This window comes from Diadema antillarum, unplaced genomic scaffold, assembly GCF_040938485.1.
Source record: "Diadema antillarum isolate AM-2024a unplaced genomic scaffold, OU_Dant_1.0 scf00000172, whole genome shotgun sequence".
NCBI classification, from domain to species: Eukaryota; Metazoa; Echinodermata; class Echinoidea; order Diadematoida; family Diadematidae; genus Diadema; species Diadema antillarum.
Window position 1 is genome coordinate 417,937 of NW_027271061.1, and position 14,564 is coordinate 432,500.

Consider the following 14,564-nt stretch of genomic DNA (forward strand, 5'->3'; position numbering starts at 1 on the left):
CTGTGAGGATCTGAAAAGGGACATTAGTCCAATTGCACATACGGTAAAGTGGGGGTAAAGTAGTTGTGCGTCTGCCGATGATCTAAATTTAGCTCCTTTGCCATGTGAGGGCATTCCAAGAATATTGCTCGCTGCGGGGGAAGTACCCAGCATTCCTTGTGTCTGTCATGAGTGATTGTGCTAAACAATCAACCGGTCTCCATCATCCCACTGGTTTGGATGTAAAGGGGGATGTCCATACTTTATCTGTCCTACATCTTGTTTGAATCACGTATTCATTGGTAAACAAAAACAAAAACAAAGAACATGTTAACATATATACCAGGTCCATGGTCCTATTCTGGACACATAGCAGCTGATGACTCACTTACAAATACTATACAGTGAACAAGTTGTGACATAGTAATATGTACAACAATACACGTACACACAAAATCATTCGATAAACCTGGCAGAATTCCAAATCACAACATAAGTTATATTAATGTACCTGACACAATGTCCAAAAGGAAAGAAATAAAAAAATTAGTCACACATTGCATCTCATTTTGAAGAGTGCTTTTTGTGGGAAAATGGCTACATAGGATATTTATCATATAGAAATGATCTCTCCGTCAAGGCCGGCATGGCATTTCATGTAGTCCCACATAAAATTGTTATAAACAATGTCGCAATGAGAGGTATGTCATCTAGTGTATATGAAGGTCACTTCATATGTTTTATTCATCTTCTTTTTTTGATGGGATTTTGATACAGTAAGAGGGACTTTTTTATCCGGCTGAAGTGTCTGATGTTGACAAGCAAAAAGCTGGCCTTCGGATGATGCATTAGCTTGCTGAATCTTTGATGTCTTTTCATAAGGGCTGGAAAATGCATAACAGGTCTAGACAAGACAAAAGAAACAATCCATGTAGGTCTAGAAAGTATGTATATAAACATATTCCTGCACAATGTGTAGCCAGGAGATTAGTCTCGCCTTTGTTAGGAACATGGAAAACATATGTGACTTTGTATGCAGCTAATCAAACTATGCAGCATATTCAGGCTTTGATGTTTTTGAACGTGGAAACTCAAGATATTTCTTGACATACATCAAACTTCATAAATAAATATTTCATCCCAATTAACTTGATTTTGTAGTTTTCTTGACTACAATGCCCGTATTGAAAAGACGTATGTTTAGATAAGTCATACACACACACACATACACTCACACAGAGATCATAATATTTATATTTGCAAGGGGGTGCAAGTAACATATATAAAGATATATGCATGGTTACACTGGCAAGTTAGTCATAGATCCCACTGGATAATAACTTCCTCTCCACATTACAAGCAAACCAAATAAGATTGCTCAGAGCTTCCTCTGCACTGATAACCTTTTCTGAGCCACTGAATCAGATATACACAGATTTCACACATATACCAATTGACAAGAAATTGATGTGGTGTGTATCTCTTAATCAAGTGGGCCACATATTGTAAAACCAGAAATGTTCGCGTGCATGTTAATTTCACGAATTTCGCGAGAGCCAAGATTTTCAATTTCATGAAATTCTTCCGTCGAGATGTTTTTATTGCAACTGATGTTGATGTCGGGCAATTTGTCAAACAGTTACGAGCCAAGATTTGCAAAATTAAACTGCATGCAAAAGTTCTCGTCTACATGATATGCACTGAACGTCAGGGGCAATTCACGAAAATTTCATGTCGCGAAAAAGGCTGTCAGCTGCAATTCACGAAACTTTCATGCCGCAAAAATATTTCGCTTTACTTTAGTCAACTTTTCCTCTGATCAGCCACAACACAGAGATACAGAACCTCGAAAATGGGTACTAAAAAAAAATAATAATAATACCACATTAAATGGGTTTACATCATTTCACATACTCACATTTCTTAATATTGATTTTTATTTTTTTTTAAATCATCATCCGATATAAGTGACAATTTAATGTCTACTGCCTTTTCTAAGCCATCCTGGAACTTTCCACACTGTATTGCAACAGCTTTTGTAAGAGAGATGATTGCGCTGCACACTCAATTTACCGCAACCAGCTTTCGAAACACCCTCAGCATATCGATGTGAATTACCAGATAACAAGCATGAAGATTCAAAAGTACAGGTTTGTTGCAACTTTTTGCGTTCCCTTCCTCTCTACCAGATCAAATCTGAGGTGAGAGGGAAGAAAAAAAAATCATGGTAGGAGCGCACCATTTCTCGCTCCTGCATCACAATTTAGCGATGCCATTTTTCGGTGTAAGGAAACGCTATCTTCGGGCAGGTGCGGGCAAACCGCTGCATTATGTTGTAGTATACCTGATACTAGATCCACATCGTTGAATGTCGGAATCAATATATGCCGCAAATTTTTCTCTCGGCATGAACGCGAGGCGGTGAAAGTGGGAGAAGAAGAGGTTTTTTTCATCTTTCTTTTTGGAGTATTTGCAGCCCCTCCGGAGAATGCACTCTTTCTCCATTACATGACACACAACGCCTTTTCTAGAATACCTTTAACAGCTATCTACTCTCGACTTGACTTTGATTGCATGCTGTGAATTATCATATATCATGCTGAAGTAAGGGGGGGGGGGACCTCGAGTGAGCGATATCAAGTGTGTTTTCCCATGCCCACCACTTCAGTGCACTTGTTCTGACTTGTTGGAATAGTTTACAGCATGTGGAATGAACAAATCAATAAAATACTGTGTATAGTTTGACTGCAAAATTTGAAGGATTTACTAAAAGACAAGAAACTACATAATTGCCTGACTATTCCAGTCAGATATTTGACTTGGGTTTCTTTCCTCATGAAAAATAACTTGACAGCTAACAAAAAAAAAAGGGGTCATATGTAGTAACATTTCTGAAATGCATTTCTAAACATGTTTTCAGCAACAGAATGCTATAAGGGGAAGCATTACCTATTTTCTTACCATAGATTACAAGGCCCTGAGAAGCTCTTACAACTGTCACCATCAAAATTGCTGATGGTCTACCATTGTTTTGGGTTTTTTTTTTTAATGTGGCCCACAAAATCATAAAACAATACCAATGCAAATGCGTGTGCGCATGATATACACAGCATGCGTATATAAACAATCATATATCAAGTGATAACTCTCTAAAGCTTGTATTTCAACTTTGATATGATAATTCTTTTCTACCGTCGCATTTTCATGTTCTGACACATCATTCAGATCTCATGTCTCCTTTATTTCAGAAGCACCTTTACTTCATTACTCAATTTTCCAAATCAAAGCTGTATCTCCCTTTAAAGAGTCAATCATTTTCTTGACCATGCTTTGTTTTGATGAAGATGATCACAAGTGACACAAGAACCACAGACAGGGAAGGAAGCTCAGACTGCCACTCCCCCTTCTAATCTACCACGCCCCCTTCCCATCTGCCAAGCCCTCTTTTCATCCCACATTAAAGGGATGGTACAGTATTGGTGGAGGTGAGAATTGGGCTTTTAACTTTTTGTGAGATACCAAGAAAACACTTATGAAATAGTACAGAGCATACCATTTTAAGAGGAATTCAAAGTTTATTTGATGAAAATCGGGTTTGGCATGACTGAAACATCCAAAAACAAAGAAAAACAAAGCGATCGTAAAAAGTGTGGGTCCCACACTTATTAGAATCACTCTGTTTTGGGTATCTCAGCCATTTTAAAACCAATTTTCATCAAATAAACTTTGAATTCCTCATAGAATTACATGCTCTTTCATATTTCGTAAGAAGTTTCTCATTATCTCATCAAAAAATGTTAGAAACCTGAAATTAGGTCTCAACCAAAACTATACGATCCCTTTAATGACTCCTCAATGCCATCATTCACATAACAGTCCCTTGCAGCGACTGAATGTTTGCCCTGACTACAGCTGCTTGGCCCGTCCCTACTGAAGCCTTCGAGGTAAGAACGATGAGAGATGCCCCATGGACTCCTCTTAATTCCACAGTTTTCCACTCGTTCAATTGAATGCTTCTTATTCCTATATCATAGCCATTGATTTGATGATTGAACCACTACTATTGTTAAGAGCTGCTACAAGGAGGATATCAAAATAGCTCATGGCAGACTTTTATACATTTTTGTTTTGTTTTGTTTTAATGGGAGAACTTTTTTTTTTAGGAGGGGGTTAGGTCAGTTCACATGAAGAAATCAACAGCTTCATACAGATTTCCAAATTCTTATGAATCAAAAACCTGGATGTGAGCTTTTGTCATTTTAAGTTTTCTGATTTATATGGATTTGGAAGTTGCCTTTTGACTAGATGAATAACAATCTACATCAATTTAACATAGAAACTTCAGGATTATTTTTCATTGCTCTAATACAAAGAACAATGTAATGTCACTCTGTGTCTGCTCAATACATAGGGCTGATCTTGCTCATCTGCTATCACCTCATGTTACAAAATTACAAATACCACCAATGTTGAATATGCAGCAAGAAGGGGTATTGATTCAATTCATGACATGAAAGAAAACAATGTATAAAATAAATTGTTACATTTATTCCAATAGATAAAAATAATCTCATTGATTTATCTTCAGTTTACAGGCTGAATAATTATCTCTGTCTGAAAAAAAAAATGATACTCATAGAATACTGTTCTGTTTTCCTCTTGGTAACGTTGTTCAAGTGACTTTATGGAGTACGTGCAGAATTTGTACACTGTGCTGAATGTAACAAATGGCTTTAGTGGGGTGACACACCACTGCAGCTTCAACCAACCTCTTGATGTTAATTGTTCTCTGTGAAATTGGATACACACCAATGTGACTTTGGACAATTCTTCTCAGACCTGGCACTGCTAGCTAATGGACAAAGAGAAGAAAGCTTGTGGTCTTTACTTCTATAAAGAATGGTGGAGTGTCAATTACACTAAAGTCCTTAACCCCTGGAAGATGAGTGCCAAGAATACTCGAGCAGGTGTCTATGGGAAATGCGTGCTGTAGCAAAATCAGTCTGTCCTCAACAGGTTAAAGGTGCTCATCAACAATATTTCTAGACTGAAAACACTTAGCTGCTTAATTCTACACGACACCAGGGTTTCTGATAGCAACATGGCTGAAACAAAGGTATTCGACAAAACTGCGGTTGAAAGTAATCGCATCATACTTCACAAAAGCAAAAATCTGCTGGTGAATAGACATACAGTACATTGACAAAAGTGTTAGAATATAACATCCTGGAAAATGCTAACTAGCAAGGTGATTGTTCATAGATATCTTGATAGTGCTTTTTGCTACAATTTTTTTTTTCATCAATTTGAACACCATCATACAGGTCAGTCAGCATGTGTGTCAACTTTTTCTTGTTGAATCTAGCGTACTGGGCCCCGTTTTATCAAAAGATAAAATCTATGTCAAATTTCCTTACCACACAGGCTGCCATAGACTTACAGTTGAAATCAACTATATAATCAATTTCAACTCTTCATAAAACAGGGCCCTGGGCAATTACATGTACCCCCCCCCCCCAAATACTGGTTAGTGGTAAGGTTAGAGTAAAGATTAGGGTTAGGGTTAGGGTTAGGGTTAGAAGTTTGGGTTAGGGTTAGGATGAGGTTCAGGACTAGGATTAGGATTGAGGCCAGGGGAAGGGTCAGGGGGTAATTGCCCTAGACCCAGAGCCGTTCTGTATAGTGTCATTAGAATGCAAGAAAGGGATATTATCACACCATCTAGAAAGGAGAGCAGGGGAATGCAGCAAGCTGTGAGGTACGGAGGAAAAGAGGTGTCTGAGAGGGAAGTTTGTAGTTATTGAATTGCAACAAAGAGAACTGTGGGGGCTCCCTTCGCAGTGCTGCCTCCCCTGCCATACTCCGAGTGAATCATCAGGGGTTGTATGCCTTGTAGTAGAGTCATATCATAGAGGGGGAAAAGCACTGTATGAGGGTTGAACAAGGAGGCTGAATCATACTTCATTGTGAGCATTCATGTCTCTATACTGCCGCAAGGTTGCAATACCCTTTGGTGAGCAATAATGGCAAGAAATGACATTGTGTCCTTGAATATACTGGAGGGCATTGACACTGTGCAGTACAAAGTCGACAACAATGATTTTACAGACATGAATGCGATTCTTAACTGATGCACATCTTTGTTGAAGTTTCACTGTTCGTACAACACAAAGTGGATCTAGAGGAGCTACTTCCATTGAATCCAACCATTGTACTGTTGATATGATTAGCATTGATGACGTGTACCCATTTTAAAGTGATAGTTATAGTTGTTTAAAGTTATAGTTACTGTAATCAACTACTAATCCCGAAAGAGCCCATAGATGTGTACAAATTTTTCTTCTTCCCATGAGCTGTCAGAACCTGGAACCATCTGCCAGGACCTGTGATCGAGATTACCAACCCATCAACATTTAGAGAGGCTGCTCTTCCAGTCATCCGAGTGATGCAGCCTCCTGTTGGGTCACACATGCTTTAAAGCAAAGAGGCATGTTTTTTACTTGCACTATGCACAGTCACTTTTATTGTACATTAGTGACATTTAAAATCATTTTGTTCATCATGCCACTTCTCACTGACACACAACACTTCTACCATCCCAGGATAGTTCCAAGGAGCAGCTGAAAGGGATTAATACTTCGAGGTTCAAGGTTCTTTTCAAACCAGGACGAGTCCCAAGTATATTTGGGCAGGTGTCTATGGGAAATGCATGTTGTAGCAAAATCAGCCCGTCCTCAACAGGTTAATCAAACTCTACTTGGAGCTTCTCTTTAAAAACATTTAAATTATGACACTTTACCGTCATTCGAAGAGGGGAAATATGCTAATCTGACAAAGAGAAGATTGCTCATCACAAAATGGAGAACCCATCGCTTGAGAGAAATGTCCGGTCAAAGAATAAATTGTGACAACAAACTTTAAAAAAGAACCTAAACTGACCCCAACATCAATACTTTAAATGTACAAGCACGGTGCATTCTGTCCTCTTTAAGCCGTTGAGGACGCGCTGATTTTGCTACAATATGCATTTCCCATAGACCCCTGCCCGAGTATACTTGGAACTCGTCCTCAATGGGTTAATACCCCTCTTATAAAACATTATGGAAGAATCCTCCAGTGGAACGGTCAAAACTGCCCACGGATGCTGCAGTTTGGGTCACCAACTAGACACCAGGCCTATTACTCACCACACGAGAGGATCTTGGGGTATTTGAGAAGAGAGGCAGGGCGGTGGGTATTCTTTGACCCAGATTTTAGTCACTTCTTCAAGAATTGGGGGTAAAGTCAGAGAGAGGTACAGGAAGGTCTGCCTTCCTGGAGGGGGAAGTGAAACCTCTGACACCATCCCCTCACTGGAATAAGATCATCCTCTCAAAGATGGAGCATGATTATGATTTTCTTTGTCAAAACCATTTGGAAATATGCTATACTCAACTTTTTTTTATGCTATGCTATGTAGAGAGGCAGAATCATGGGTACAAGTACAGCTTATATTTTCACAAAAATAGTTAACAAAGAGATAACTTCTGAAATCCAAATTAATAAACATTTTCAAACAAGGAAGTTACCCCCAGTCTCAAATATTATACACAGGGCAGTGTGTATGTTTTCTTCTTTAAGCACGCATGGACTTCAGATTTTTTTTTTAAGTCACTCTTATTTCTGTCAACAAAATGTGAAATACAGAGGGAATTTTTTGCCAGGTGCTACATATACTTGTACCCACTTTTATCTGCTTATTGTCTGGCAAGTGAAATAAATGAGCACTTGCCTGTTTAAAGTGTGGGGACCTTGCCAAATTGCCCATGCAGACAAGTGAAAGAAATACTAGCAATTTTATTTGTAATGCCCTTAAAACTGCGTTTCCACATTTGAATGTCGACTCTAGATGAAAAATGTATGCAGAACATCTATAGGCCTAAGCCACTTCCAAAAGAAATAGAATATAAAGAAAAAATCCTGGCCAGGAATCCTTTCGGGTCTACAGTCTCAAAATTACATTACTACAACACAGAGTGGTTTTGCTTTTGGCTGTGATGGGGTTAAACACAATCTACTGGTTCAGAAACTTCGTTATTTTGAATCAGTCCACACTATACATGAGCACGTCTCTCCTCCTGCCCTTGCGGACTTCAAATATACCCCTTCTCATTATCGAGAGAATGGGGGCCGAGCGGGCGACACAATTGAATTGTGGGTAACAGACGTGGCCCATAATGCATTGTGACAAGTCTTGAGGGGCGTGATGCTATGCATGGCAAACTGCAATTAATGCCCTAGACCTTCGCTGCCTGCAGCGCTCTGTGTCTATACTGAGCTACTGGGAGGGGGTAGGGGATAGTAGCCTCAGAATATATTCAGCTAAGAGACATACAGGGAAGGTAGAACTCAGAAAAGTACAGAGTAAAATCACTCAACTTGATTAGTTGGGGGCTGGGAAGGTGACAATACTGTGCAAAGTCTTAGGATAGATAGATAGATAGATTAGATAGATAGATAGATAGATAGATAGATAGATAGATAGATAGATAGATAGATAGATAGATAGACAGATAGATAGATATATCGATATATCCTTTCAGTTGTGTACTGACAGTGAATTTTGTGGTTGAACATTTCCTGCAACAACAACTGCGTGCATGAATAATCTACAGTAATATTCTGAAGTGCGATGGCATGACAACATCTTTTTTCCAGGCATATAATACCTTTGTTTCTAAAAGGGTTTCCAGCTGATGGTTTTATCATTGAAAGAAAAGAAAGACATCCCCCCCCCAAAAAAAAAACCACAAAACAAAACAACAACAACAACAACAACAACAACAACAACAACAACAACTGCAATACCCCAGGTACCACTCAGGGCAAAGGCATAAAACAGATAATTCTAGTGCAACTGCCTCGTATAATTATCTTATGATACCATTTCATTTCTTCTCTTTTCTTTTTCTTTTTTTTTTTGCATGCTCCAGCAAAATTCTCACAAATCATAAATACTTGCTGGAGATGTAAGGGGGCATTTCATGAAGCGTTTTGTCAGATATTTCGTCTGACAAAATGTTAAAAGCTACTGAAATCATTGCATCTGATTGGCTGAGAGCCAATTTGTCCGACAAGTTGTCGGACAAAAATGCTTCATGAAATGCCCCTCAGGTTACCTTGTACATACATAAAACTATCACGTGTGCTCGTGAAATGTACCCGCTCATTTTAGGTGATTCTAAATGATCTAGGAACACAATATTGCTACTTTGATCTAAAAGCAATTGTCTAACTAAATCCAATTTATCTGAATATCATTTTGCACACTAATTTGTGTACATAATCCCCTCTTCATGTGATATGGAAGGAAGACTTTGCGATTATTTTGCCATGAGACTTTAATTCAATCAGCTGTTTATCACTATCTGACAAATCTATTAGTTTATCTTTCGTGAAGCTGTGAAATTGATGGACTTATCTTTAAGATCCTAGTGTTCACATGTACTGAAGTGGATCTACAGTACAAACATTTTATGAAAATCACATAAATCATTACGTTTAGATGTTAATATATCCAGTTTTAAAGTTAATAGTACTATCAAAATGAGAAACAGATTGATTTAGTGGAGTAATCAAATGAAAATAGGGAAAATAAACAGCATGGTAGCACAAATGTGATCAAATTCTGCATTTATTGATAAAACCGGTTCCTTGTATCCACATTTGGGACTGAGCAAATGCCTCTGAATCATTACATTTTCAACAGTTCAAATTTCACGATGAACAATATTAGCTTGTAATTCCCGTCCCATCAAAGGACACCGCTGCATTTTACCACAACGCAGCCAATTCCCCAGAGTTCACTAAACCTGCATTTCATGAGAACCCTGGCCCGAACAGGGACACACGTGATTTCGAGTAATTCTAATCATTGGAGGCCATTATTGCTGCATCAAGTTCGAGGACTGCCATTTGTTACAGCAATTGGCCGCCTGTTTCATCTCTGTCGTTAAACGAGAATGAATTGGCGAATGGCTTCCAAATCAAAGCCTGGCGTCAAACTATAAACAAATCATAATTTACAACACTGATTTTTGAAGCAAGCATTTATAACCCTCTGTTGAAACAGGTCCACGATGGAGCATATCTTTATTCTTTTCACTATAATGTCTTGCCTCACTTTGTTTCAATGTACTCAATTTCCTTTTGCACTGCTTTGATTGTTTTTTTGTAAGCCATGGAACTTGCATACATGTAAGTGTACGATAACTCTGTCATTATACATTTCAACAACAACAAAACAAGAGGAATACATAGAATTAGCTTTAGTAAGAAATTTAAGCAGAAATTATACACACCATGTTATCAGGTTCCCCCCCCCCCCTCACACACACACATCATCCACATTACAATGCAAAGTGTTTATGGTACAGGAGTTTGATAAACCAACTCACATGTCACTGTAGTTTTGTTTTCTCAATGCACAAGATCTGAGAAATCTCTTCTAACGGCAAATGACACACAAGCTCAATCTCCTTTGCATATTTCTAAGAATGAAGACAATTATGTGGAATATTAGAAGGATGGATGCAAACTGTTTTCAGTAGCAGACTATGTGACCCATGACTGCAAGAACATCGAGACAAAAAAAAAAATCACATACCTTTTTCACCCATGATAGATCTATTCATGTTCGTAGAAGTGAGGTGTATTGTTCTTTTGTTTTTTTTAATTCAGAAGAAAGCATGTCACCAGTCACTGTCAGCATTGCTTGCAACAGTGGTTCCATGAGGGGTAGGGGAAGGGATGGTATAAAGGGAAGAGGAAGAGGAGGGGGAGGGGGGAGGGGGAGATGGGAAAAGTAGCAGAAACTTTCCTACGAGTCACAACAGGAGAGTAAACCTGCGTACTCAAATACTGAGATGCAGCTATTATTGGTGATAAGAGGGTTGTGCTAGATTACATCAGCACCGCCACCTGTCACACAGCCGCAACATTCAGACAGTTGGGATCAGGTCACGCTAAATTCCAGGCAAACATGGCTGCTTCTCTTTTCCCCCAACCTGGGGTTCGTTTCATGAAAGTCTTATGAGAGACTCTTTGCTAATTAGACACATTTATGAGAGACTTCATGAAATGGATTTTACTTTCTTTAGAAGTTTCTCACAGCTGCATATGAGTGACTTTGGCCATTCTGAGATTTATGTAAAGACTTATGTGATGACTTCACGAAATAGACTCCAGGTACTAATCATCATGTTTGATGACAGCAAGCCTTTCAAAAAACAAAAAACAAAACAAAACATGAAAAACAAGAAAAAACATCAGGATCCAATACTCAAACAAAACAAGAGTTGTCACGTATCTCCTTAATCTATTATCATCAAGATGTTGTCATTCTTCATCAGTTTTGTTAAGGGCACCCTGCTCCTTAAATAATGGGTCCATTTATCCCCCCCATGTGAACTGATCTTATATAAAATCATATATAATTATGTACACTTAATCATTGTTTTATTGTTCCTCTTCCATACAGGTTTGGGCAAAATTTTAAATGTTTGTAAAGCAATGAAATCATCCAGGAGCATGCAGCCAATAAGACAAAGAAGGCCTTGCACTCTTCAGAATAGGCAAGTATGTGACAATTTGACCTCAGGGAATGTGGCTATACACTGGTGACCACACTTTCCTGAGGGATCTCCTACAGGATTACATGCTTAATCTGGCCAATTTCTGTCAGGTTTGGGTAAAGCCTGAAATTACAAAAATGAGAAAAGAAATTGAAAACTTTCACTTAATCATGCCACACCCTAACTCCCCCCTTTTCACCCCTAACTCCCCCCTTTTCACCCCTCTACAGACCCAAAAGAAAGAGAGGGGGGGGGGACATGCAGAGAGGAAAGGATAAACATCAGAAACTTTGAACAAACTTTTAAATGTCCTCTGGGAGACTAACATCACCTCGATTGATATAATAGTATACAAATATACCAGGCCTGAGAGGTTCTGGTTAAGACTATGTGCATGAGGTGACTTCAATAGTACTACTCGCATTTTCTAAGGGGCACAGCCCCAAAGAAAATAGTGCTATCGAAGTCACCAAAGGCACATAGTTTAACCAGAACCTCAAACAATGGCCTGGTATAGGCCTATTTGTTTTATATCTCTTCCAATGGATTTTGAGAGTAACAGAAAAGTAAAGTCAGTGGTTGACTGATCTATAGTTATCAGATTTTTTTTTCACAAACAAAATTATGTGTAAGTGCATATCTCATGAAGCGTAGATGCCATGCGTTTGGTGGAAAACCTTACTGTGATATGATGTCTTTAAATGTACTAAAATACACGCTCGTCACAAGGGTGGTGCGAGTGCGCTTAGTGAATATCGCAATGGCAGCGTGATATTGTCTTTTTTACTATTTCCCTAGGGAAATAGTTGGACTAGGGTTTCCCTGGTGGAAATATATTTTGTTACTTTCTATGCCCTCAACCAATCAGAGGACAAGAAATAATTTGTGAGGGATATAATTTTTATATGTTTATTCAAGATAATAAACTGTTGAGTCAATATATCTTGGTTTAAGAAGGCAAAAGGTAGTTAATACTATACAGGAGCAATTGTCTGAAAAACTTTCTGCTTCTTACCAGGCACCATGTCACAGCCCTTTATTTCATTTCATTTCATTTCATTTATTTCCATATCCTGATAAAAAGCATTTACAAAGAATTACAGAAACGATACATAGAACACTGGAACAATACAGGAAAAATGTTCAGCTTTAAATAACGATTTCACAATAGACAAACACAACATAAAAACAGTTATTTCAGTTTATGACACCACAGAGTGCTATAAAAAGAGTAAACTATAACATGCACACAACTTGTCATAACGTAGATTGTGGGCGGAAGACTGTCTATCAATTAGGCCAACTGTTCTCATATATATCTCCTCTGTCAAGCACAACTGTCACATTTGTGAAAACATGTTTTTCACGAATGCGCCTGACTCAAACCATGTGAAGATGCCGACATTTCGCACTGCAAATCCAAAACATCTTGCAGGTTATTTCAGCTTCCCAAAAGAACACTAAAGTTTTTATGGAATGAGACGCATGTGAAGATAAAACATTTTGATATATCAAATTTTGATATATGACATAAAATATTGACAATGTCAACACACTGTCCACAAATGTAATCACAGTGTGTCTTCTCACAGTGTGATATCCAGGTTGAAAATGTAACAATCCAATGGTGTATTAAAGTGAACATTCTGTCCACATTTTTGTACACACTGTCTATGAAGACACTACAACAGTGTGGACACTGTACACTGTGACTGTATGTTTTCATACAGAGCATCAATGTGAACACACTGTTTCATATTTGCCAACTCGGTACACACTCTCCACAAGGGCAATCACAGTGTGTATCATGTGTACTGTGATGTCTTAGTTAAAAATGGGACATTTCTGCAATCTATTCAACAAAGAGCACAAACTGTCTTCATTGTTCTACACACTGTCTTTGCAAACACTGTGACAGTGTAGACTTTTTACATTGTGGTTACGGCCCGACATGATGTGTTTTAGCGCAGTTTGATAACGTCACAACATCGTTCAACTGTTGTGCTACATGTGACATTGTATTCCTGGTAAACATCCATCACCAGCCATGACACTACAATAACAACTTTAGCTAAAATATTACCTTATTGTTACAATGCCAACACGCTGCAATCACACGACACATCTTAAAGGGATAGTACAGTTTTGTGGAGATGAGAATTGGGTTTTTAACTTTTTGCGAGATACAAAGAAAACACTTATGATATAGTACAGAACATACCCTTTTAAGAGGAATTCAAAGTTTATTTGACGAAAATCGGGTTTGGAATGACTGAAACATCAAAAAACAAAGTAAAAAAAAGCGATCGTAATAAAGTGTGGGTCCCACACTTTATTAGAATCGCTCTTTTTTGATATCTCAGCCATTTCAAAACCAATTTTCAACAAATAAATGTTGAATTCCTCATAGAGTTACATGCTCTTTCACATTTTATAAGAGGTTTCTCATTATCTCACCAAAGTATGTTAGAAACCTGAAATTAGGTCTCAAGCATAACTGTACGATCCCTTTAACACACTGTGCAGACAGCTTGCCTTTCATAGTATGACAATGTAATGAAAGAGAAAGTTTGTGGGAGACACTACCCATTGCTTGTTTTTTTTTTTTAAGATAGTGAAATGGTAGCTTTGACTTACTGCTAATGAGGAGGGCTGTTTCCATGCTATTAGACCAACTCCGCCTGTGAAAAGCACCTGCATGAAACAAGGAAGAAAGGCAAAAATCATATAACATAAAATTTTTCATAACTTGGAGAAATTATACTCATGAGCTACATAAGACAGATTCTGTAAAAGTGGATATTATCACGCTGTAAATTTTTCGCGCTCGGAGGGGTAAGAAGAGTTTCGCGTGTTTTTAACTCCGCGGAATCAAAACATCAACTACTGGAAGGTATGGCAAGCAAAAATATGCATTAGCTTTTATGTTTGCGCTGGTTTCAGGTTGCACGAAATGCGCGAAAATTTCAACAC

The 14,564-nt window shown here is 38.2% G+C and overlaps 1 protein-coding gene across 1 annotated transcript in view; it reads right to left on the reverse strand.

Moving 5' to 3' along the window:
* The window catches only part of LOC139722819 (protein ENTREP2-like), a gene marked incomplete at its 3' end in the record, with an annotated part of 149,770 nt that overhangs the window by 76,137 nt on the left and 59,069 nt on the right, over window positions 1–14,564 (reverse strand). The window contains exon 2 of the mRNA XM_071634114.1: window positions 14,229–14,285. Within this exon, the coding sequence (XP_071490215.1) occupies window positions 14,229–14,285 (57 nt within the window). The remainder of the gene's footprint in view (window positions 1–14,228; window positions 14,286–14,564) is intronic.